Below are 27,393 nucleotides of genomic sequence, written 5' to 3' on the forward strand. Positions count from 1 at the left end.
TGAAACACATTTCTATATTCTTTGTATTTCTGAATAATAATCTCTTGCTCCTCCGCAGAATAATATATAGCTCGTGCTCTCTATCCATTTCGAACGTGATTGGTTGTTCGGCGCCGACGTCACTCTTTTATGTGCACGCACCTGTGGAGTAATCATAGCTTAAGGATCAAAGCCTGAGTTGACAAAGAAAGTTGATGAGCTGCTTCATGGTACCAATAAAGCCTGATTGCATCGGTTTGGTTTTGTCAACTCTAAACCAATTCTGCAACCCAGAGTTTGTTCAACTACCATCATGGTACAGGCCCCAGGAACGAAACAAAGCATCCACAACGGGAAAAAAGGAATACAAACAGGGCTAGGTACTTCCACAGGGGGGCAAGGCAGGAACACAGACTAGGATCAGGGCAAGGCAAAGAGCATACAACATACAATGGTGACATTCATACAATGACCAACAATGACTGAACAGATACACAAGGCTTAAATACAAAGACTAGGGTGACAAGGACCAATGAACAAACAGAACTCTGAAACAGGGTAACAAGACACTTAACAAAACCAATGACAAACAATTGAAAACAGGTGAAAACAATAAACATGGCAAATGGCTGAGGGCAGGTGGATTGTGGGGATTGTAGTAAGCAGGGGAGAAACCAATCAAAACTAAAACTACAACACCCAACAGGAAACAGGAACTAAACTAGAAAGCATGAAAACAAAGGACCACAGTGAACAAGGAAGAAATACATTTCAACAAGACAGTGACATAACACAGGAACTAAACCAAACTTTAATATAACAGCACCAGTGAACAAGACTAATTAAAACACATGTACAAAACAAAAGACAACAGAGAACAAGACAAGACCAGGGAATCGTTACAGGCAGAGAGCAGGCACGCAACTGTGTCCCTGAGCAAGACACTTAACCCCTAGTTGCTCCAGAGGCCTGCAACCTTTGACTTAAACAGCAATTGTAAGTCGCTTTGGATAAGAGTCACCTAAATTAGTAAATGTAATGTAATGTACTATTTTCAATGATGGGTATTGTTGACAAACCATTGTCTTGGGTAGAGATTATTAAAGAAAAATGGTAATGCAAACAGTTTTTGTATGCTGTTTACAATTGTGAGGATACTGCTATGTTGTACTGTGCATCCACAGCCATATGAAAGCAAAAGTGAAATTCACTATTATTGTTTTATTTTTCCACAACATTTTGACATTTTAAGCTGTATTGTGCCTATCTACATTGTTTTACACAATTATATAGTTATGTTTATTTTTCCATGAGCAACAGTTACTGTGAGTAACACTGACATACCCTAATGTCCGTAATGACCGTGATGTTTTATATCTTGTTTAAAAGTAATCTTACGCACATGGAAAGCAGATACACCAGAATTATAATGGGTTCAGCAAGACCTTCCTCCAACTCACAGCTCTGCACAGCTCTAGTGTGGAGATAGGTCTGGCTATGCAAGACTAGGTTAACAGTTACATAGTTATATTGCCTCGTCCCCACTCTGGAAAAACAGATTCTTGATGCACTGCACTACTCTGCAAAGTATTGTAAAACATTGAATGTTACAATCATGACAATCAATTCAATGTGTATTATACTTACTAATTCTCCTTCAACTTCCCTCTCTTTATTTATTTATGTTTTTCTCAGTGGAAAGACCTGGCCTCCATCCTGGCAGCCAGCGTGATTCCCATCCCATGGAGCTAGCCTGCAAATATTCAACATACATTGCAAACATGCATTTTTTTCCTTGTTCTTGTTAAGTGTATTTTCTTTACATATTTTTTTGTTGTTGTCCACTTGTATTGTTCCATAAAATTGTCATGTTGCATCAGTTAAGAAATTTCTAATAAAAACTGAAATAAATGTTTGTCTTTAATATTCTTCATGGTTTTTATACTTTTATCTGTATTGATACAATGAAGTGCAACAGTCAACAGACTTAACATTTCTTAAACTTGAATGACCCCTTTATGGATTGTTTTGTGGTCTACAGACCATGGAAAAGTTACAGTTGATCATATTTTGACTCAGACAAGCTAAATTATGGGAAACAACTGAGCCTTTCACAACTACCAAAATGTTTATTCCACCAATGACGCACACAGTTGGAGTGCTTTATTGGGGACATAGCCCAATATTGAAGAGGACACAGTTTCATTTCAAATTTCATATTAAATAACCAACAAATGAGCAACTTCACATTTTTTTTTCACAGGCTTCAAAATGCCTTAATTTTTATTAGTAATCTTTCAACCTCTTGTGCTAAATTACCGTAATTTACGGAAATCATACCATATCCTAATTTGCATAACATTCTGTTTGGACTGTGTAGCAGTTAATCACCTTGAAGCTGATTATGTGTTGACAATGTAAAATAACAATTTAAATTTTTGATGGTAATGAAAATGTGCATTTCACAAATGGGACTATACATGCAACTACACATACATACAAACTTCAAATAATGGAATTGAGATAATCTTACAAGTGTTGTACTACATTTGTTGTTCATTTGCCATTTAAGTTATTCATATCAAAATAGAGTTTAAGATATGATAATTGAACTATACCTAACAAAATAAAGTTTTGCAATCTGTGACATAACTAGTTTGTTATGGACTGTTTTTATCATGGGGATGGTTGAAAACTTCCAGATAAACTTTTTTGATAATCAGTAAATCCACAATCATAATTTAATATCAACATAAATCACATAAGGAGACTTAACATATGGACATTTCAAAGTTAATAGCCTATTGAGACTTTGATAAAGGTAATGTATACCTGTATAACAAAAAGGAAAGAGAAAGGAAATTAAATATATATATTTACACATTTAGGAGTAATTTGTAGCCATATATAAGTAAATTTAGCTTATTACAATTAAGGAGCAACGTTACGTAACTCCCACCTGTAGTGAAATATAATCCCGAAACGCGTGTACACACACACACACACACACACACACACACCTACTTGCTAAAATCACCTTAAGAAATCCCCACCTGTTTGCTTTTTTCAAATAAACCACATAAAGTCAGTGTAATATATGCTTCGGCTGCAGATAAACATTAAGATATTCTCCTGATATGTGTATGAAAACCCTATTTTGGAAACCAGAAGAACTACAAATATGGTACTAATTAGTATAAAGTGGCATGGCGCGGCTAGAGGGAATTGTAGTTTAAAAATAGATGACCCGATATACTGAAATTGAATTTTGTAAATAGTGATGTAAGAGTCCACTGATGGGTTAAAGGGATGGGAATCCCATTTCTGTAATACAATTTTAAATACCTTACTGGACAATAGGTGAAAATCAAGTTTGACCATTTTTGACAGCACCCCTCTTGGTGAGTCTATTCATTTGGGTATAGTCATATAGCTGAAGTCAAGAGCTATCTATAACAGTTGGTTTCATGTCTGTAGGTCCTTCGGTTCCTGAATTACAAGCTTTCCAACATGCAACAAGGTCAAGGTTCAGAGGTCAATATTTAAAAGCAGGAGCAATTTACAACCTTCAGACTGACATATGTCACTCTCCAGGTCGAGCCCTTTCCAACAACATATTTGGTTTAGTCGTTCAAAAAGTTGCAATTTTAGGTGTTCATGGGCACAGCCTTGGTACAGGCATAGTTTCAGTGAGGACTTTGAGGCCCCTACCTCAACTTTTGTATATATATATATATATATTTTAGAAATGTAGTATTATAACAATACCGCACATATATGTACCACAGCCAAGCAACAAACAGACTATTTGAGTGTTCATAAATTAATGAGCATCAGCATTAGTCTAAAATATGCAATGTGTTCAAATAGTACTTTCAAATGATGTAAGTGGTGGATGACTTTTTCAGATAATTTACTAAAGTAAAAGTACTAATAATTTGCTGGACAAATACTCTGTTACAAGTAACAAAATAAAGTATTGATAATGTCACTTAAGTAAAATTATGGAAGTATAATCAGCAAAATGTAAAGGAAAGTAAAAGTATTCAAAGCAGAAAGAAAAACATTTTAATATTATTATCATGATATTATTATTCCTCATGTGTTAATGCAAAATCAGGATTTTACTGTTGTATTTGGTTGTGGTTAAACATGTTTTGTCTCTGACTGCATGAGATGATTATTTCATTATGAATGAAGTTGCTTATTTTTAATTTTTGGTATTTTTCTTAATGGAAGGCCCATAGCCCTTAAGTAACACCTTCACTGCTTGTTTCGTCAGTCTAAACCTAAAAATGTTTAAATACATATTTTAAAATAAACAAAATGAAAAGAGAAAAATCTTCACAGTTGTGAAGCTGGAACCATGAAAAGTTTTTACATGACATGACTTAAACAATTATCTAAATAGCTGGCAATTAGAGTTTTGTCGATCATCTAATGCTGTAGTTGTATAAACTGTTGAGAACAATACTCTTCATATTGTTTGTGTGCAAAAACTCCACCTTTCTAAAGTAAATTTTCTAAAGTTACTAAAGCTGTGAGATAAATGTAGTGAAGTAAAATGTACAATATTGAATATATGAAAAGAGGAGATTAATTGGTCTATGTTCTTGAAGAAAGACTTGGGTAGAACAGAGGAATAGCTTGAAAGAGGTAAAGAATTTTTGGGAGAATATTCATTTTTACAGCGTTTATCCTACCTAATGGAGATAGTGGAAGAGCTGTCCGTCTTAAAAAAGCTGACCTCATGTATGAAACTAAAGGTGTAAAATTTTCTGCCTTCAGGCAGAATAAGAAAGGGTAACATTAACACCAAGATACTTGAATTTAGAATTTTTCCAAATGGAAAGGTATATCTTTCTGTTTTAGTTGTTGACCAGCTTGATTTATGGCTAAACATTCACTCTTCTGTAAATTCAGCTTATACCCAGAAAATTTACCAAATTCGTGTAATAGACTTATTATTTCAGGAATAGATGCAATTGGATCGGTAACGTAGAGTAAATAAATCATCAGCATATAAGCAGAGGCGGATTAAGGTGGCTAGGGGGCCCTAGTCTGCTCTTTGTGTGGGCCCCCATCTAATCACCTGCTCATTTTTTATGGGCAAATGAGTTTTTTTTGTTTGTGCTGAAGTAAATTCAAAATAATAAAAACAATAGTTTGACCAATCTGGGGCCCCTGCACACATAGGGCCCCTAGGCTGCAGCCAAAGCAAGCCTTTGCGTTAATCCGCGCCTGCATATAAGGCTAATTTATGTTCAATTCCCTTACGCATTATACCTTGAAATACAGGAAGTGTTCTAAGCATTATTGAAAGGGGCTCAATAGCTATGGCAAAAAGTAATGGGGATAGGGGGCATCCCTGACGAGCACAACCGTCATTTTCAACAGTTTTCTGAAAAGAAAATACACAAGTACAAATACCATTCATTTGTTCTTAATATTATAAATGTATAAATTACAGTACTTACTGTCCACCACTGAAGGGTTTAACTGGCAAATTAAGTTCACACAACAGACAATTGCATCAAATGGGTTTATTACAGTGGTGCATTTGTATGCATCACAACAAATACATTTCTTATACAGTTTTACAGGATGTAAGTTAAAGATGTTTGGATTTGGATTTCTGTATGTACATTTAGAGGATGTCATATAGAAAACAAAAAAGAAAAACATTTATGGTTTCAATGCTATAACTATAACTATAAAATATACAGTATATGCATATTGCATACAAATATAAATCCACATATATCATGGAAATACCCTAGTACATTAGAATTATACTTGTTAAAATTACGCAGACTGCCATTGAATCTTCATTTGATTTTTCCATGCAAAGATGATGACAATTGTTTATTTAAAGCAGCAATGAGCAGATTTAGTCTGAAACCAGTAAGCTCAAATGTTAGAAGAGATAAATAAATCAATATTTTCAATTTTTTTTAAATTTAAAATACATACAGAATCTACAAAAACACCAACTATTTAAAACATATATTTTTTACAGCTATTTAAAACATTTTTCTGTACAAATCTGAAGTTCGTCTGTGTTGTTTGGCAGTGTACTTTAGGTGTCTTCTTCCTCAGACTCGGGGCTGGTGAAGCCATTGTCATCCCACTCCTCAATGTCCTCCTGTATGGAAAGAAAATCACATTCCATAGTGGCTATACTGCTGTATGCATTAACAGCCTGTTTGTGTTGACTTCTAAGTGAGTGACCCCTCTGATTGAGGACACTGTTGAGCCCATGTGTTGCATCTTCTGTTAGGTCACCGAAACCTGTAGAGGAATTGTGGAAAAAAATAGAAAGATGGCACAAACAAAACATGACATTTGTAACTATTTTTGCATTTTACAATGCTGAATTTGCAAATTCAACATTTCCTTTTAGTCATTATACTGTGTATGCATTTACATTGCGCACACTGATGCCAAATAGATGGTCAGCTCAGTGCCTGATCACAACTCAATGTATAAAGTAGAGTTCCCTGGACACATCACTCTCTCTCACTCTCTCTCTCTCTCTCTATATATATATATATATCATAAATAAATACATGATACTAAAATATAAAGATCTTGTACATACTGCTGGTTTTGATGCACTCCAAAGTCTGTCCTCTGAGTGACTCCACTTCTTGCACTTGCTTCAGAAGGTACTTGATGTGCTGAGACATCTCCTTTACCAGGATGCTCTGCTCCTCCTCCAAGCGTTTTAGCAGCATTACCTGGTCGAAGATAGATCTCTTCAACCTAAAAGTGCTGCCTTTGGTTTGGGAAAGGAATGGAATAGTGGACACGGAATGTTTATTATTATATTATATAAGTATAACAGAATTATGTTATTTTAGAGAAATCTTTTTAGCTGACAGCATTGGTTCTGTAGAATATAAACATCAAGCTAAACTAGCAATTAATACTTATCGTACCATCTTCATGTCTCTCCCATGGTAGGATGTATCCCTCTGTCAGACTGCAAGCCAACTCCTCGTCAATCAGATCTCCTTCCACTATTGTGTTGTATTGCAAGACCTTTTCGCAAGCTTCTTCTTCAACTCAGTCATTTTCTTTCTCTTTTTTGTCTTGCCTGGTTGCTATCTGCAAATCGAAACAAAAAGAAAACTGTGTCATAACATTATTGTTTTTTTATATGTTAATTTAAATAACTTGATTTGACAACAAACCATGCTGACGATACAGATCTTGCTTCTTGCGCAAAAGGGTTACAGTGATGTTCTCAATGTCAGCCCTTAGCTCTTCAATACAACCTGGAGTGTAGACTCTCTCTAAATAGGTGAAACAAAACAATTGGACAAGAGACACAATTAGTGACATTTTCAAAACATTCAAAACAAGACACCTTTTATTATTTGTATAAATGTACAGTCATTAACAGATGTGTGTGTGTATATATATATATATATATATATATATACACACCGTATATACATAGTGTACTTTACATGTTTTACCTGTGACAGCCCATTGTCTGACATCCCATACCCACTGCTGTATTGTCTCCTGATCAAGGTTGTGCTCCTCCTTGATGTTGCTAAGGCTGGCAGCTTCCACCTTTGCCCTCTCTGTGATCTTTTAAAGAGAAAAAATATGAAAATGTCAGAAAAAACTCTACGCACCACCACAATGCAAAAACCACCAACAAACAATTAATCTACAAATAGTTTCAGATCTAGCTGTAGTTTGTGCATTAAGGGAAAGGGGCAGTGCTTAGGATCTCAATGATAATTTACCCTTACTTTGACATATCTGTGGGCTAACACTTGATGAAGGTTGTCCCTCTTTCTTCTGTTCCAACCCATGGCCTGTCGCGTTAGCATGTTCACTCTTCCTAATGAAACAATAATGCACCCACAAGCAGAAAAGTATGATGTCACATCCAAAAGGCAATAAGAGAAACCCAACAGACATGCCTAAACCAGATCACTAAAAGTTAGTTGAACTGGTAATTACCTTGAATACAATGATAACTTTGGTAAGAACAGAGAAACTTTGTTTTTCTTTTAATTCCCTGTAAAAACACTATGAATTATTTATTATTATTTATTTAGGCAACCACAGTGTGTAGTGTAAGTGTACCACCAACCAGCCTTTGTCATGTATTTTGTGACAAGTGCTGCCCTCGAGAGAAAGCTGTTCACCTATAAGAAAACAATACAATGCAATTTTGGTCTCCATTACATAAAAATATTACCTTCACACCACAACATCTTAAACTTGTGGTTTAACAGAAAACATGTGTACTGTATTATACTAAGACTTTGGGACCCCTTATGCATGCGTGCATTTTGAATTGCTGAAAACAACTGAACTGCCTATTCTTTATTTTAACTCATACATAAAGGATGTACTTAATCACTCTCACCAGGCATGTTACCTAGATGACAAATAAGTACCTTTTGGTGTTATGGGTTCTATTAAGACTCTTTGTAGCCATTGTTCAAATACTGACAATAATACCCTACCTGCTCCACTTCTTCTCCCACTGTGTTTCCTGCTCCATCCAGGCTTCTGCCACCCCATCTCACCTGTTATGTGTTATGTAGCAGTACTTCAGAAGTTTTGATATAACATCATCCAATCAGGCATAAACATGCACAAATGTAAAAAATCATCCTTTGCATTGAAGATTGCTTGAATGTTACAACTACATTAATTCATACAATTATCTATAAAACATCTCGTGAAACAAGCTTTTTATATGGCAGGGAAAAACAAAATCTGTCCTACAAATTTGAACAAGCAGCTGAAAAGCAATTGCTGAAAGATAACACACAGCACGTTCTATTATCCGACCCATTGTTTCCCTATAGCTACAGGCATACCAGACTTAAAGTTATTGCATGTACCTCGCATTTTGCTGTATGGGCTTTGGCATGCATGACGCTCAGGAATGGCCTCATTTCTGTCAATGGCAGAAGTTCAGGTAAACCCTCTGCTACTTTGTTAAGGTAGGGCCAGTACCTAAAAAGCAGGAGCAGCACCATGTGAGTGTAATAAAGATCCATATTTAATTGAAATCTAAAATGATTAATATCACTGTAAAGTAGGGAAACAAGACATTTTAATCATGGAGTTGGATTTGCAATATGACAATGAGTACCTGCATGTAACATCCATACAGAAGAATGTAACATTTGCCTTCTTTGACATCTCTCTTTGAAGAAACATTGGGTAAGCAAATATTTCTCCACGGTAATGGTTCAGTCCTCGTAAGAGAAACCCATGTCTGTTAAATCAGAGGAAAATCTAGTTGTTAAGAATCAATTGACCCAGTAATGCCTGGCTTAAGCACACATCTGTCAACAGACAGCCTATAACAAAGTATATGATAAATATAATACTTGGCTACTACAAAGGATAGATAAATACCACTCTGCAAGCAAAAGTGTGAAATGCTTTGAATTTTTACTCAGACTTGGATTGCCATTAAAACTCAATATCAGACTCAAGAATCATAAACATACACACACACACACACACACACACATACATACCTGCAAACTGCAACTTGAATGCCCTCCTCATCTATCTGAGCACCAGACTTTTTGGACATCTCTCTGCCAGCAGTGAACTTGGCAGTACCGCAGACAGCACTGTCATTTGCCTATTAAGTCAGTTTATAACACATTTTAAGGTACATCAAAACACAAAACTAAATGTATGTATAAACAACCATTAAAAAACTATTATAAAAACAAAAACAAATCAAATGTTTGTACACTTCTCATGTTGCCTCTGATAAGGTCAACAAAGGTAGCAACTTCCACGTCCTTGGCCAGGAACAAGCCCTCATATATTGGTGGCTCCTCAGTCCTGTCCATGATAAGATAACATGCGTCAATAATAAAAATCACAAGTACTACCTTTACTATTTGTTAAAATGTAAGTTATAATCACTCAAACACAACCCGAAAGGCTACTATTTGTGTTAAGCAAATCTAAAATAAACTTCAGAAAAGTACCTATACCTACCCTTTTGACTTGCTGAAGCGGTAATGTTTTCGGTTTCCATCAGAGCAGACAGCCAACATGTCTGGAGAACATGCTGGACATTCAAAATGATGGACCTGGCACATATCCTCTTCTTTGTATTGACAAAAGGTAAACTCAAAAAGCTTCAGCTGAAATGTATCAGCACAGATACTACCTGTCTGCATATTTAGAAATGTTTTGTAAGGATTTTTTAAGCAATGCCTAAAATTAAATATTAGGTATACAGTAATATAATTTTGTTTTTTATGTTTCAGTGATATTCAGGCAGATTTACCCTTCCAGCTTGAACAGATCTGTGCTCCAACATTTTCAGGAAGGCCTGCCTGGACATAGCTGGTGCCGTTACCTTCATATGGTCAAACGAGGTGAAGACATCAAACTTGTATAGGGTCTGGCAGCTGGTGCTAGCTGGCCAGTACCGATAAACAAGCAGGTCCTTCACCTCGGGAGTCCATTCTGCAGAGCATGATGGACAGGATTTCGAGGCAAGCAGACATTGTATCGTCCTGTGAACAAGTGAATATACTGTAGTAAAAACTTAAATAATTTCAGTAATCAAATTCTAACAGATTGCCTTCTATACAGAGATACAAATATATGTTATCTTAGCTTTTTGACATGGCATTGCCTGAAAATGTCATGGTGATAAAAATCTTTGAGTTGCACACAGTGGTAAAGTTCTAGTACAATAATACTTTCAGATCAACATACCATTGATGGTGACCACAGAAATATGCTTCCCTGGAGTGGTTGTGAGGTCATGAGTGCATTCACAAATTGACCTTGGTGCAGGAACAGGCAGATGACATACTGCAAATCAGAAAGAAGTTATAAAGGGTGTATTTACAGTTTCTCCTTAGTCCCTTAGATACATTTCCCAAAACGCTATCCTCATTTTTAAAATAGTGTTTTAAAACCCAACAATGAATCCAAACTGGCTACACCACTATTCCAACTGTAATTGTCACTATGTTTAAACAACATGTAAATGCTTAAGCATATTTGGAAAAATATTAACACACAATTGACTTTGCTGTTCAAAGATATGCTGGTCAGAACTGTCAAAACCAATCAGACTTTTGTTATTCAGCTATTAAATTTCTTTCACACTTGCACTTTGAAGTTTTGAGAATAAGCTTAAAATGTCTAAGCCATTTATAAACACTGTTAAATATAAACATGTGCACTATCTACAACAACTTCGGGAATTACACAATAAGTATGAGACAATTTGATATAATGCTAATTTTAACATACTTTGTTCACAAAACTGAGGCTGGCCATTTTCATTCACCAGCACAGCAGTTGTAGGGGGAATGGGCTCAAGAAATCCATGGAACACAGCCTCTCTGTCATGGAAGACATTTCTCTTGTGGGCCTCCATGTCACAGGTAGCACAGAGGAACTCCATGTCCAGTGGTACACAGTCCAGGCACCTAATCACAGCTTCTACAACACAGCATCTGTGACAATTTTGGATGAAAACTCTCTGGGCTGAGAGCTTTGCATCAAAAAGCATAGGCCTAGCACTTTTCATTCTCACATCTGTGAGAAGCTGCCTTTGTTCCCAAGCAGAAACCAGTCTGTCTGTTCCCTCCGGAACCTGCACTGCAGTTATGGTGTCCCTTAACTCTTGGAGCCTTGTTTCTAAAAAAACAAAAATATACATTCACTTGTCCTTAAAAGGTCTATACTCATGATTATGATAACACACAAATATATATATCAGTTATACTGTGAGTCTGTAGTGGAACTGACAAAACATAATGCTTGAATATGATTAAATTAATGGTGGAAATCGTGGAAAAACTGTAGTGTAATGTTACTACTGTAACACTCAGTATTCTCACCAAGACTTGCCAACTCTTGATCTTCTATCTGAAGGCCTTCCTCATGCACAGGATCCCTTCTTCTTGATTGAGAAGCAACTGCAGAGACAGTCATTTTGTTTAACCCTTTGACCAATATAACATGAAACCAATTCATTTCAAAATGAAAATATTCCATAAGGACTGGAGGCAGGGAAACTAAGCAAAAAATATTAAAACACAACACAAGTAAGGATTATCAGTCGCACGCTCTTAAACTATCTTGTATATTAGTTTTCACAAACATTGCAACACCATTTTGTCAAAGTGGTGTCTGATTCTCATTTTATATTACGTGTAATCACCAAAACACTATTTAATGAATTATCTTCATTCTTAAATACAGTAATCATGTTTTAGTTAAGAACAAACCTGATCCAGGGCAGTGTGTTTCCCGACGTTTCTCACGCCTGCCTGTGACCAGTGGATTAGTGAAGGATCTCTTCCTGCTTTTCCTTGTTTTTCTTTGAGGAACGGCAGGGTTTTCCATGGCCATGAGAGCCTATATATATTGAGAGCACATATACCAGCAGCACTTAGAATTGAGCATTATTCAGTAGTTGCATAAAAGGGTCTTACTAACCCTTTACATCACATCTATAAACAACAATAGCAATTACTATTTTCAGATTTAGGTATTTGCTTATCATGAAAAGCCTTACTCTGGATTCATGGACTAAAGCATCACTAATTAATGCTGCCATGTGCATCCTGGCATCATTGGGATCATCAAAGACCCTTACGTCAGAATTGAGGGACATCACGTACAAATACAAACAATACAGACACAATATAAAAAACAACACAAAATGAAGAAAGAGAGAGAAGAGAGAGTGATCGAAAGAGACGAGAGAGAGAGAGAGAGAGAGAGAGAGAAACAGAGTGATCGAAAAGAGACAAGTGAGAAAGAGAGTGGCTCTTAAAAGTGCCGTTGTTTTGATTTGTGTGTGTGTGTGTGTGTGTGTGTGTTTGTGTTGGTGGAGTCAAAGTGTTGCAATAATGCTGTAAAACAGGAAAAAGCAAAAGATTATTACAATAGCCTTTGTAGTAAATGGGCATGTCTTAATTGTTAGGACAGAGTAATTTAAATTATTAATTAAATATTGATCAATCACAACAACTACGTACAATATAAATCAATCCTTACTGTACAAATATCAGATTTGTACCACATCCACTTGACAAGAGCAAGTACCTACACAAATCTATTTTTAATTAGGCATTTATTATTTTTATTTATGTTCAGTAACAATTACACTCTTATCTCATGATGATTTCAGTGTCTTCTAAAATGGCAAAGTCTTACAAAAGTATGGCACCATAGTGTTACAGGATATTCTATCTATAAGTTAGTGGAGGGTCGTCTCTATATTTAATTCTGCATTAATTATGTCAGCAGGTATGAACGGTCATTGACACTGAGACGCACTGAGCAGTCAAATCCTCTGGAAAGACTCCAGGTCCACTTTTTATTCTAGTTCATCCCTGATTGCGGTCATTCTACGTCTGACATTTACTTTGCACTTTGAATAAAACTTTAACCACTTTGTTTAATTGTTGTCTTCACAACACATGGGCAAATACATGAGTTTAAACTGATTTTGGTAGCTGGCAGTGCCACAATCCAACTGTGCCAGGGACAGCTGTCATTTGGCTGTCTAGCTAACTACTTTGGAGGGTAACATAACCGTGTAAATGATAATGCAACACTAACAAATTTAACCTAATCTCCAGGGATGAAACGCTACACAGATAGGGCTACAACTAAAGAAATAACAGCAAAGGTTTTGCGTGCTTCTTAACAAACAAACACACATTGGGTTGAGATGCTTACTGTAGTCAGGTGGCGGGTGAAATGAGCGGTAAACGCATACAGTGACATGGGTAAGATGCGTGCGTAACGTGACGTACCGTTGTAGTGATAACGAGTGAAAGTCTTCTGATTCAAAATAATAATTATTAATAATATTCGCTGCTACGACATAAAAAAGTAATAACTAATTCACTATAATACAAGGACGTTTCGTAAACTATAAAACATCATTTACGAGCGCGCGTAACGTGAGGTTTCTTTGCCGTGGTAACGACTGAAAGTCTTCTGATTCAAAATAATAATTATTAATAATATTCACTGCTATGACAGAAAAAAGTCGTTACTAATTCACTATAATAAATGATAACAGAAGGAGGTTTCGTGAAAACATCATTTACGGGCGCGCGTAACGTGACGTTTTGTTGCCGTGGTAACGACTGAAAGTCTTCTGATTCAAAATAATTAATAATAATTAATAATATTCACTACTATGACAGAAAAAAGTCGTAACTAATTCACTATAATAAATGATAAAATAAGGACGTTTCGTGAAAAACATCATTTACGGGCGCGCGTAACATGACGTTTTGTTGCCGTGGTAACGACTGAAAGTCTTCGGATTCAAAATAATTAATAATAATTAATAATATTCACTACTATGACAGAAAAAGTCGTAACTAATTCACTATAATAATTGATAAAATAAGGACGTTTCGTAAACTACTAAACATCATTTATGGGCGCGCGTAACGTGACGTTTCGTTGCTGTGGGAACGACTGGAAGTCTTCTGATTCAAAATAATAATTATTAATAATATTCACTGCTATGACAGAAAAAAGTCGTAACTAATTCACTATAATAAATGATAACAGAAGGTGGTTTCATAAACTACAAAACATCATTTACGGACGCGCGCGTAACGTGACGTTTTGTTGCTGTGGTAACGACTTAAAGTCTTCTAATTCAAAATAATAATTATTAATAATATTCGCTGCTATGACAGAAAAAATCAGAACTAATACACTATAATAAATGATAAAAGGAGGACGTTTCGTAAACTAGAAATCAACATTTACCGCCGCCAACTGTGTGACGTTATTGAACCAGGGAATCCGTGTGTCCACCACGACAAATGAGCCCAATTGACTTTGTATGGGTGTTGTTTTCGTGATACCGACACGTAATTTTACACACTTACGTGACACCATCACGTAAATCGAGGTTAAGGGCTCGTGTTCATTTCACGTATTTCTGTGAGAACAGGTTGTTACAGCTAGTTATCGCTAACGTCCGTACAAAGTAGGCTAACCTAAATAGTAAAAGTAATTCCAACTTTTTTTTCGGTATACTCTGTCTATAATATCTCAGAATTAAAAAGTAGTAATCCAAGTCGAGTTCGTTGACTGAGCATCTTGAGCAGTTTGGTGGCCCTTAACCCTTTAACTGTCACCCCTCCCCCTTTTTTCGCACAGACCTGAAAATCACTATCCAAACTTAAATGGTTGTATTTCAAGAATGCTTTGTCATATATACCGATGGACAAGTTGTGTTCCAAATTTTAGGTTAATATCTCAAAAAATGAGCTTTCAGTAAGATTTTATTTGGGCGCAGTAAAAAACTTTTTTACTAGATGGACAGCCACTTCCTTACTGACCATATAAGGGCGCCTCCATTTTCATATATGTTTTGAGTGATCTGAACCATGTATTTCCATAATTTTCATTCAATTTATGAAGTAGACATCCTATTCAGAAGTAGCCCAGATAGCAAAAAATGTCCGCACGGCTTCTTTTTGCCACCGTCCCCAAGCTGTCGGCAATAGGTGCGTCCCACTGGCGGGGATGAAGCGTTTGCCGCCGAATTCGTCACTCCCATTTCTTGCGAGATGCCGCCGGCGGTCAGACGGCGGGCCGCCCGCTTCATTTTCTCTGGCGGTTGCCTCGCGGCAATCGACCGCGGCCGACCGGCGGCAAGCCGCTTTGAAATAGCCTACAAGGACAGCTTAGACTCTCAAAATCGACCAGCCATGTTGGCTATTATTATTTTTTGCTCCAAAGCCATTAGGGTTTATAACATAGTCTTGACTCTTGATTCCATGATAAGGTAAGGTTTAGGAAATGACATTTAAATTACTTTGAAACTCTGAAGCGATTATACAGTAATATATGTAAAATATATTGAATTATTTATGCACAGGTGAAAATTGTTTACATTTCTTTGATTGATGCACATTGAGACATGCAATAAACCAAAAATAATTCCTTTTTGTAAAACTTACTTGGCAATAAATATCTTTCTGATTCTGATTAGGTTTTAAAATAGATATTTAATACAGGGTATGAACAATTTAGCAGAATAAATTGATGAAGTTAGACTTTTCACCAATGCCTGTATCAGTGAACAGTGAAAGACATCTGCAACATGGCCAAAATATCGGGTATACTTTAATTATTTTTATTAATTTGCAACCATGGTGATATCTATCATAAACATGAAAATCCCTGTTTTGACGTGAAGGATAAACTCAATGAAAAAGCGAAATTATCCTCTGGTTTCACAGTTGCGCAGAAATTTCGTTTATGTCTACATTTTTTCCAACCTCGATTTTTTTGTTATTTTACCTTTTACAGGTTTTGCAATTATGACCTGTACAAATGTTTAAGAAAGTGTTAAAGTCCCTGTAAAGGCAATAAAAAAAATCTAAACGCATTATAAATGTTAAAAATGTATTGCTAAAACACATGACAAAGACTGAACTGTGAAGTTCCGCTGTCGCCATATCTGTTTCCGGTTTACTTGCGCGTCGCCCAAAATGTCTTTTTACTCGATGTCTCCAGAATCTTCCGAAAATACGCGTCAGCGATGTTCATCGCATTGTTGATGCCTGGTCCCTTGCTCCGACAAGCAAGAGGGACAAGGGCTTTAAACTCTACATATCGAGTTATCTGCACAACTACAAGGGTAAGTATTTTAATCTAATGTGGTGTGCCGGCAGATAGCGGCTAAGCTAGTTCAGCCACGTGTTCATTTTTAATGTAACGTTAGTATAGAAGCTTGTTTTTTCTTAGTTTTAAAGCAGACTGTTTGTTAATTTTTGTGATAATTGTGATATCAATTATATTAACTTGGTCTCCTCTCAGTTTCTAATAAAGATCAGGACACCGGTGAAGTCACTGTCAGGGCATTGTGTTACAGGTCCATGAGAAAATCAGAATCAGAATCAGCTTTATTGCCAAGTATGCTTACACATACAAGGAATTTGTCTAGGTGACAGGAGCTACCAGTCAACAACAATACAAACAATACCAAAAAACAGCAGCAAGACATAGGTAATTAAAAACAAAAAAGAACACAAAATAAATAATTATACATATACGTACATACACTCACCTTCATACATACCCACATACACACACGTAGTGCAAATCTAATACAATCTGTATATAAAGAACAAAAAACAGTATATTATGTACAGAGCAATGTAAGTAAAAGCAGATAAACCTCACAGTTTGAGTGTATGGTGAAGCTAGAATTGATAAGACCGCAGTTATAGGCTTGTTACTTTAATAGCCCGATGTTCCTGGGGACTTCGGCTAAGGTTATTCATGTTTAATGTAACTCAAATCAAATGAAAACAGTTATTGTAGGCAGGTAAGTTTCCCTAGCTGGTCCCCTCTGTGTAAAATGCGTTCTTATTCAAGTTTTCAACTCAGTCATTCGTTTAAGATGCAATCTTGTGTTATAAGTATTAGGCTATCATGATTATACAGTGAGCAAGCTATATAAATAAGTATTTAATATAATAAAAGTGTAGAGCAACAACCGAGGTTGTAAGGTAAAGGCTGAATATTGTAGATTTATTACAATATGTTGCATGTTTGAATTAAAATACCTGTGGATATGCAGGAGCACACACTCTACAAAGGCCTGACTGGAGATTTGCCTGATCTATCCGTCCTTCAGGTGAGTAGGGATATAACAATAGCACATTTCACTGTACAGTATGATATATCAACCAAAATCTGTATACCAATATTTCATTTTCTTTTTCCTCCCCTTTTACAAACAAATATTCTGCTTCAAAGAAAAAAAATGAAATTGATGTTATCATAAGGGTTCTTCATTATGAACTTGTATGCCATGCATAACATACTGTGGATAGAAATTACAGGGAAAGTTACTGGTATGATAATTGTGGTTATATTATATTACTATTATATTTAGTGTATTGCTAATCAATATATTGTTACTTCCCAGATGACAGCGGCTCACTTCAAGAGCAGGTGAAGCAAGTTGGGACAATGTTGAAGACATTTGCTCGCACTGGGCAATCAGGTACAACTTGCAAACAACACCTGTGGTTGTTGGTTTAATTCCCACTGGGGCCACCTGTACATGTAGTAGACCTAGATATAAATGTCATAGTTTAGTAGTTGAAGGACCAGGACTGACTACTTTATTCTTTTATTCTGGGAACCCCTGTAGGTGCAGATCAAACCCTAATGCTGCGACGTCTTGGAATTTGGCGATGTTGTGCGTAGCATGGACGACAAAATGCTATGCTGCAACGTTTCAGTGCCAATGTGTCTGTTGGAGAGTTATCCCTGCCAGGGGATCTGTTACTCCCCTAGACACCCAGGAAGATTTGGCGTTGCTTGACAACAGTTTGAGGCAGGATAAAGAGCTCCAGCAACGATTTGTAAGTGTGCCGATTTCGTTTATAACGGTATAGGGTAATCTAAAAAGTAAAATTAAGATCGTACACTGCATATTCTACAGTCTGAATCCACAGCCTGTCACATTTTAAATTTATGAGAAGCTTCAGAGAAATGTAATTTGTAACATGTTTTTTTTGTATTTTCAGCTTCGGTTTTGGCAATCAAATGTGGGAGAGACCTAAAGACAACCGTGTGGCGAATGCTTCAGAGTATCTTCTCTAATCACCTTTCCATCAATACAACCTGGACTGGTGTAGGGGATAAAGCATGTTTTAGAGACATGTTCCTGAAGACCATTGTTCAAAGTAAGTTGGATATTTTTTTATATTTAAGTAGATGTGTATGACCTTATGCCATTCAAATGGAATGACAGATCTTTATTTTCTACAGGAGCCATCCGGAAGAACCCGGCAACACAGGATGCCACTGATGAGGCGATCCAGGTTAAGCGTTACCTGAAAGGAGCATCTGAACATGAAGGTGGAAAAAGCGCCGCACAGCTGAGAGGGACCCACAGCCGACCCCTTAAACCTAGGCTGACTACTGACACCCCAGCATCACTGACAACTGGAACCCTTTCTTTATCCTGCAGTCAGTAACATCAAGACCCCTAAAAAGCCTGCTAAAAGTGTCAGACTACACTCACCCAATCCACACTGTTCACTGTGGAAATTGCTCTTTTTTTTTTTTTTTTTTTTTCTCGTGACCCTGCTTTGAGGGCAGCTCCTTGGATGAATATGGGATGGTTTGTCCTTTTATACAGGCGCACGAGGAATCACTGAAGATATGCTAATTTGCACTGCCTCATTCTGGAGGTCGGGAAAACCGGTGATTCTTAGCCCACTACGCCACACAGTCCCCAACCTCTCCAGACATTCTGATTGGCTGTGTTCTCTACAGCCAGATTTTCTGCTGTTAATTATATTTATTCCCACTTGTTGTCATGTGTAAGTTGAATGTCAAAATGTATATTATACCTGTTATCCTGCACATTCCTTGATACCAAAGATCTCAATTATTTCATATACAATTTGCTGCTTATTTCATTGTTACAGTGCTTAACTATTCTATTTTTAAATATAGCTTGTAAATCCTAGATTATACATCTAATACTTGATATTTGCACATTATCTGGTATCAAATATTCTACTTACCGTGACTTTAGTATTGGCTTATTTCATTCCGTCAGTGCTTAACAATTCTATTATAGTTTGTAAATCCTATTTCATACCTCTGATACTTGATATTGCACATTAACTAGTACCAAAAATTATACTTTCATTCCATCACAGTGCTTAACTGTTATTCTATTGTTAAATATAGCTTGTAAATCCTTGTGCCACAGGTCAGCATTGCAGTTATAATGGTATATTCTACTCCAGAGCTTTACTCTAAATTATTACCACTTAACCTATTGTTAGAAATGACTTGTAAATATGATGTTATACCTCAATTTATTTGGTATCCTGCACTTTCTTTGGTACCAAATATCCTCATTGCTTGTGTTTACTGGTAATTCTTTTCATCCCAGAGCTGACCTCTTTATATTATTAACAATTATTGTAAGTGTTACAATAGTGTTTTTTAAAAAAAAAGAAATTGGAAACCTGCATGTTCTTTTGTGTGTGTGTGTATATATAATGTTTGTATTTTTCTGTTATTTATATTTCAGTGATCTGACATCTTGTTTCAATGACAGTTACTGTACTTTGAAATGTGGAATTAAAACGCCAAATGGAAATTTGTCTGGTTTGATCAATCATTATTCTTGATAAACTGCATGCTATAAATATATATATATATATATATATATATATATATATATATATATATATACACACAATAAGCGGCGACAGATCGCTCGAAAAAGCGTTTGCCTCCGACGGTCCGCCTTCGATATAACGGCGGCGAGCGGCGGCTGGCCAGCGGGCCGTCCGCGTATCGAAGGCGGTAGGAAGGCGGCTGCCGCTTTTAAAAAGCGGCTGCCGCCGGCGGACCGCCGTCAAACGTATTTGCGATCAATAAACATGCCAGCGGACCGCCGACTTATTGCTATCTGGGAGTATGGGTGGTTTGGCAGTATTTTGATTTGAATTCAACCTCAATTTTATAGCTCGCAGCCGCATCACAAATCGAGAATCCATAATATTTTTGTTTATATATATAAAAAAAATCAGACTTTTTTTTTTAATAAAATTTAATTGGTGTTATTTTTGGAACTCTTGACATACAAAAAAACAGGTTTCTACCAATCTTTCATGATTTTTCATGTTTATTGCTATTTCAAAATGAAGGCCTAAACACGCCTAATGAATATTAAATATTCTTGTTGCAAATTGATAAATTACTGCTCCTCTGTAATTATTTAAAAAAAAAACATCCACCAAATATGAAAACTAGAGATTGTAAGCTTTCACATGATATATAGTTTTTCAATATTACTTTAGATTTTTACTAAGATATTATTAATCTAAATATGGGACGGTGACAATTAAAGGGTTAAATTTGATTGACCAGCTTGGTCACAAGGTGCTGCTCTTTTCACAGATAGGTTGTTTGTAAACATGGGCATTTGTTTTTTCTCTAGTATGGAAGGTATGTTTTTGTTTTTGGGATTTGTTAGGTCCCTATATGCAATATATAAAATGTGTTGTGTTGGGCAAAACTATCGACTAAGAAATGTAAATATAAATGAACGTAACTTCTGCCATCCGTGCATTAGATGGCATATAGTCCATGAGCCACAGGGGGTCGTCACTACCACTTGAATTGTCTATTTGGAGACTGTGCACCCCTCTGGATCATGGCAATTGTTGTTATTAATAGAAGGACTAGTAAACCAGTATTAATCATCTCCTTTTTTTCATATAATTTCAGAACCTTGTATTGACAAGCCTATTCAATGTGGTCCAGAAGCACCAAACACAACAAAAAAGATAATTCTGGACAATGGTATGCCTATTCATTCAAATTAATGTCATAATGTCTTATATTCATATTTTTGAGATTTCCATGTCTCTAATTATAATTTCTCTAATTATAATTTTCATTTCAGACTCTTTTAAGGATTACTGTGTTCGAGAAGATGATACGAAAACATGGGCAATCCTGGATAGCTGTCTGGACATCAGTTTCCCGCAATTTGGTTCAGAGGACTTGTTTAACAGCACCCCTGATACCTCTTTAAATGCGCTTTCGGATTTCTCCAGTAGTCCAGACACAGCCACAGCAACACCACCAGAGCCCTCTCCCCAGCCACTCCGCCTGCCTGTCTGCCTGCCTCCAACACCACCGGAGCCCTCCTCCCAGCCACTCTGCCTGCCTCCAACACCACCGGAGCCCTCCTCCCAGCCACTCTGCCTGCCACTCTGCCTGCCTCCAACACCACCGGAGCCCTCCTCCCAGCCTCTCCGCCTGCCTGTCTGCCTGCCTCCAACACCACCGTGGCCCTCGTCCCAGCCACTCTGCCTGCCTGTCTGCCTGCCTCCAACACCACCGGAGCCCTCTCCCCAGCCACTCTGCCTGCCTGTCTGCCTGCCTCCAACACCACCAGAGCTCTCCTCCCAGCCACTCTGCCTGCCCGTCTGCCTGCCTCCAACACCACCAGAGCTCTCCTCCCAGCCACTCTGCCTGCCTCCAACACCACAGGAGCCCTCCTCCCAGCCTCTCCGCCTGCGGACCGCCGTCAAACGTGTTTGCGATCAATAAACATGCCAGCGGACCGCCGACTTATTGCTATCTGGGAGTATGGGTGGTTTGGCAGTATTTTGATTTGAATTCAACCTCAATTTTATAGCTCTGCAGTCGCGATCACAAATCGAGAATCCATAATATTTTTGTTTATATATATAAAAAAATCAGACTTTTTTTTAATAAAATTTAATTGGTGTTATTTTTGGAACTCTTGACATACAAAAAAAACAGGTTTCTACCAATCTTTCATGATTTTTCATGTTTATTGCTATTTCAAAATGAAGGCCTAAACACGTCTAATGAATATTAAATATTCTTGTTGCAAATTGATAAATTACTGCTCCTCTGTAATTATTTAAAAAAAAACATCCACCAAATATGAAAACTAGAGATTGTAAGCTTTCACATGATATATAGTTTTTCAATATTACTTTAGATTTTTACTAAGATATTATTAATCTAAATATGGGACGGTGACAATTAAAGGGTTAAATTTGATTGACCAGCTTGGTCACAAGGTGCTGCTCTTTTCACAGATAGGTTGTTTGTAAACATGGGCATTTGTTTTTTCTCTAGTATGGAAGGTATGTTTTTGTTTTTGGGATTTGTTAGGTCCCTATATGCAATATATAAAATGTGTTGTGTTGGGCAAAACTATCGACTAAGAAATGTAAATATAAATGAACGTAACTTCTGCCATCCGTGCATTAGATGGCATATAGTCCATGAGCCACAGGGGTCGTCACTACCACTTGAATTGTCTATTTGGAGACTGTGCACCCCTCTGGATCATGGCAATTGTTGTTATTAATAGAAGGACTAGTAAACCAGTATTAATCATCTCCTTTTTTTCATATAATTTCAGAACCTTGTATTGACAAGCCTATTCAATGTGGTCCAGAAGCACCAAACACAACAAAAAAGATAATTCTGGACAATGGTATGCCTATTCATTCAAATTAATGTCATAATGTCTTATATTCATATTTTTGAGATTTCCATGTCTCTAATTATAATTTCTCTAATTATAATTTTCATTTCAGACTCTTTTAAGGATTACTGTGTTCGAGAAGATGATCACGAAAACATGGGCAATCCTGGATAGCTGTCTGGACATCAGTTTCCCGCAATTTGGTTCAGAGGACTTGTTTAACAGCACCCCTGATACCTCTTTAAATGCGCTTTCGGATTTCTCCAGTAGTCCAGACACAGCCACAGCAACACCACCAGAGCCCTCTCCCCAGCCACTCCGCCTGCCTGTCTGCCTGCCTCCAACACCACCGGAGCCCTCCTCCCAGCCACTCTGCCTGCCTCCAACACCACCGGAGCCCTCCTCCCAGCCACTCTGCCTGCCACTCTGCCTGCCTCCAACACCACCGGAGCCCTCTCCACAGCCACTCTGCCTGCCTGTCTGCCTGCCTCCAACACCACCGGAGCCCTCCTCCCATCCACTCTGCCTGCCTCCAACACCACCGGAGCCCTCCTCCCAGCCACTCTGCCTGCCTCCAACACCACCGTAGCCCTCCTCCCAGCCACTCTGCCTGCCTCCAACACCACTGGAGCCCTCCTCCCAGCCTCTCCGCATGCCTGTCTGCCTGCCTCCAACACCACCACGGCCCTTGTCCCAGCCACTCTGCCTGCCTTTCTGCCTGCCTCCAACACCAATGGAGCCCTCCTCCCAGCCACTCTGCCTGCCTCCAACACCACCAGAGCCCTCCTCCCAGCCACTCTGCCTGCCTCCAACACCACCGGAGCCCTCCTCCCAGCCACTCTGCCTGCCTCCAACACCATCGGAGCCCTCTCCCCAGCCACTCTGCCTGCCTGTCTGCCTGCCTCCAACACCACCGGAGCCCTCCTCCCAGCCTCTCCGCCTGCCTGTCTGCCTGCCTCCAACACCACCGTGGCCCTCGTCCCAGCCACTCTGCCTGCCTGTCTGCCTGCCTCCAACACCACCGGAGCCCTCTCCCCAGCCACTCTGCCTGCCTGTCTGCCTGCCTCCAACACCACCAGAGCTCTCCTCCCAGCCACTCTGCCTGCCCGTCTGCCTGCCTCCAACACCACCAGAGCTCTCCTCCCAGCCACTCTGCCTGCCTCCAACACCACAGGAGCCCTCCTCCCAGCCTCTCCACCTGCGGACCGCCATCAAACGTGTTTGCGATCAATAAACATGCCAGCGGACCCGACTTATTGCTATCTGGGAGTATGGGTGGTTTGGCAGTATTTTGATTTGAATTCAACCTCAATTTTATAGCTCGCAGTCGCGATCACAAATCGAGAATCCATAATATTTTTGTTTATATATATAAAAAAAATCAGACTTTTTTTTAATAAAATTTAATTGGTGTTATTTTTGGAACTCTTGACATACAAAAAAAACAGGTTTCTACCAATCTTTCATGATTTTTCATGTTTATTGCTATTTCAAAATGAAGGCCTAAACACGCCTAATGAATATTAAATATTCTTGTTGCAAATTGATAAATTACTGCTCCTCTGTAATTATTTAAAAAAAAAACATCCACCAAATATGAAAACTAGAGATTGTAAGCTTTCACATGATATATAGTTTTTCAATATTACTTTAGATTTTTACTAAGATATTATTAATCTAAATATGGGACGGTGACAATTAAAGGGTTAAATTTGATTGACCAGCTTGGTCACAAGGTGCTGCTCTTTTCACAGATAGGTTGTTTGTAAACATGGGCATTTGTTTTTTCTCTAGTATGGAAGGTATGTTTTTGTTTTTGGGATTTGTTAGGTCCCTATATGCAATATATAAAATGTGTTGTGTTGGGCAAAACTATCGACTAAGAAATGTAAATATAAATGAACGTAACTTCTGCCATCCGTGCATTAGATGGCATATAGTCCATGAGCCACAGGGGTCGTCACTACCACTTGAATTGTCTATTTGGAGACTGTGCACCCCTCTGGATCATGGCAATTGTTGTTATTAATAGAAGGACTAGTAAACCAGTATTAATCATCTCCTTTTTTTCATATAATTTCAGAACCTTGTATTGACAAGCCTATTCAATGTGGTCCAGAAGCACCAAACACAACAAAAAAGATAATTCTGGACAATGGTATGCCTATTCATTCAAATTAATGTCATAATGTCTTATATTCATATTTTTGAGATTTCCATGTCTCTAATTATAATTTCTCTAATTATAATTTTCATTTCAGACTCTTTTAAGGATTACTGTGTTCGAGAAGATGATACTGAAAACATGGGCAATCCTGGATAGCTGTCTGGACATCAGTTTCCCGCAATTTGGTTCAGAGGACTTGTTTAACAGCACCCCTGATACCTCTTTAAATGCGCTTCGGATTTCTCCAGTAGTCCAGACACAGCCACAGCAACACCACCAGAGCCCTCTCCCCAGCCACTCCGCCTGCCTGTCTGCCTGCCTCCAACACCACCGGAGCCCTCCTCCCAGCCACTCTGCCTGCCTCCAACACCACCGGAGCCCTCCTCCCAGCCACTCTGCCTGCCACTCTGCCTGCCTCCAACACCACCGGAGCCCTCCTCCCAGCCTCTCCGCCTGCCTGTCTGCCTGCCTCCAACACCACCGTGGCCCTCGTCCCAGCCACTCTGCCTGCCTGTCTGCCTGCCTCCAACACCACCGGAGCCCTCTCCCCAGCCACTCTGCCTGCCTGTCTGCCTGCCTCCAACACCACCAGAGCTCTCCTCCCAGCCACTCTGCCTGCCTGTCTGCCTGCCTCCAACACCACCAGAGCTCTCCTCCCAGCCACTCTGCCTGCCCGTCTGCCTGCCTCCAACACCACCAGAGCTCTCCTCCCAGCCACTCTGCCTGCCTCCAACACCACAGGAGCCCTCCTCCCAGCCTCTCCGCCAGTGGACCGCGACAAACGTGTTTACGATCAATAAACATGCCAGCGGACCGCCGACTTATTGCTATCTGGGAGTATGGGTGGTTTGGCAGTATTTTGATTTGAATTCAACCTCAATTTTATAGCTCGCAGTCGCGATCACAAATCGAGAATCCATAATATTTTTGTTTATATATATAAAAAAATCAGACTTTTTTTTTAATAAAATTTAATTGGTGTTATTTTTGGAACTCTTGACATACAAAAAAACAGGTTTCTACCAATCTTTCATGATTTTTCATGTTTATTGCTATTTCAAAATGAAGGCCTAAACACGTCTAATGAATATTAAATATTCTTGTTGCAAATTGATAAATTACTGCTCCTCTGTAATTATTTAAAAAAAAAACATCCACCAAATATGAAAACTAGAGATTGTAAGCTTTCACATGATATATAGTTTTTCAATATTACTTTAGATTTTTACTAAGATATTATTAATCTAAATATGGGACGGTGACAATTAAAGGGTTAAATTTGATTGACCAGCTTGGTCACAAGGTGCTGCTCTTTTCACAGATAGGTTGTTTGTAAACATGGGCATTTGTTTTTTCTCTAGTATGGAAGGTATGTTTTTGTTTTTGGGATTTGTTAGGTCCCTATATGCAATATATAAAATGTGTTGTGTTGGGCAAAACTATCAACTAAGAAATGTAAATATAAATGAACGTAACTTCTGCCATCCGTGCATTAGATGGCATATAGTCCATGAGCCACAGGGGTCGTCACTACCACTTGAATTGTCTATTTGGAGACTGTGCACCCCTCTGGATCATGGCAATTGTTGTTATTAATAGAAGGACTAGTAAACCAGTATTAATCATCTCCTTTTTTTCATATAATTTCAGAACCTTGTATTGACAAGCCTATTCAATGTGGTCCAGAAGCACCAAACACAACAAAAAAGATAATTCTGGACAATGGTATGCCTATTCATTCAAATTAATGTCATAATGTCTTATATTCATATTTTTGAGATTTCCATGTCTCTAATTATAATTTCTCTAATTATAATTTTCATTTCAGACTCTTTTAAGGATTACTGTGTTCGAGAAGATGATACTGAAAACATGGGCAATCCTGGATAGCTGTCTGGACATCAGTTTCCCGCAATTTGGTTCAGAGGACTTGTTTAACAGCACCCCTGATACCTCTTTAAATGCGCTTTCGGATTTCTCCAGTAGTCCAGACACAGCCACAGCAACACCACCAGAGCCCTCTCCCCAGCCACTCCGCCTGCCTGTCTGCCTGCCTCCAACACCACCGGAGCCCTCCTCCCAGCCACTCTGCCTGCCTCCAACACCACCGGAGCCCTCCTCCCAGCCACTCTGCCTGCCACTCTGCCTGCCTCCAACACCACCGAGCCCTCCTCCCAGCCTCTCCGCCTGCCTGTCT

The 27,393-nt window shown here is 38.3% G+C and overlaps 1 protein-coding gene across 1 annotated transcript; it reads right to left on the reverse strand.

Moving 5' to 3' along the window:
- Positions 1–7,051: 7,051 nt before the first annotated feature.
- Positions 7,052–12,565, reverse strand: LOC127621947 (uncharacterized). Its single transcript, XM_052095816.1, has 17 exons — positions 12,536–12,565; positions 12,246–12,375; positions 11,856–11,933; positions 11,263–11,652; positions 10,717–10,815; positions 10,280–10,461; positions 9,985–10,133; positions 9,732–9,825; positions 9,507–9,616; positions 9,113–9,238; positions 8,859–8,973; positions 8,475–8,537; positions 8,096–8,150; positions 7,749–7,840; positions 7,464–7,581; positions 7,176–7,277; positions 7,052–7,089 (listed from the first exon to the last, which is right to left on the reverse strand). The coding sequence occupies exons 2-17, from the start codon at positions 12,367–12,369 to the stop codon at positions 7,052–7,054; spliced, it is 1,935 nt and encodes a 644-aa protein (XP_051951776.1). The 5' UTR covers positions 12,370–12,375; positions 12,536–12,565.
- Positions 12,566–27,393: the final 14,828 nt, after the last annotated feature.

This window comes from Xyrauchen texanus, chromosome 1 (assembly GCF_025860055.1).
Source record: "Xyrauchen texanus isolate HMW12.3.18 chromosome 1, RBS_HiC_50CHRs, whole genome shotgun sequence".
Classification (NCBI taxonomy): domain Eukaryota; kingdom Metazoa; phylum Chordata; class Actinopteri; order Cypriniformes; family Catostomidae; genus Xyrauchen; species Xyrauchen texanus.

Coding starts and splice junctions, on each gene's coding strand:
- LOC127621947 (XM_052095816.1), bottom strand. CDS start 12,369: ATGGCCATGGAAAACCCTGCCGTTCCTCAAAGAAAAACAAGGAAAAGC. Junction 7,841..8,095: donor AAAATACATGACAAAGGCTG/GTTGGTGGTACA, acceptor TTGTTTCATTAG/GAAGAGTGAACATGCTAACG. Junction 7,278..7,463: donor CAGACAATGGGCTGTCACAG/GTAAAACATGTA, acceptor TCACCTATTTAG/AGAGAGTCTACACTCCAGGT.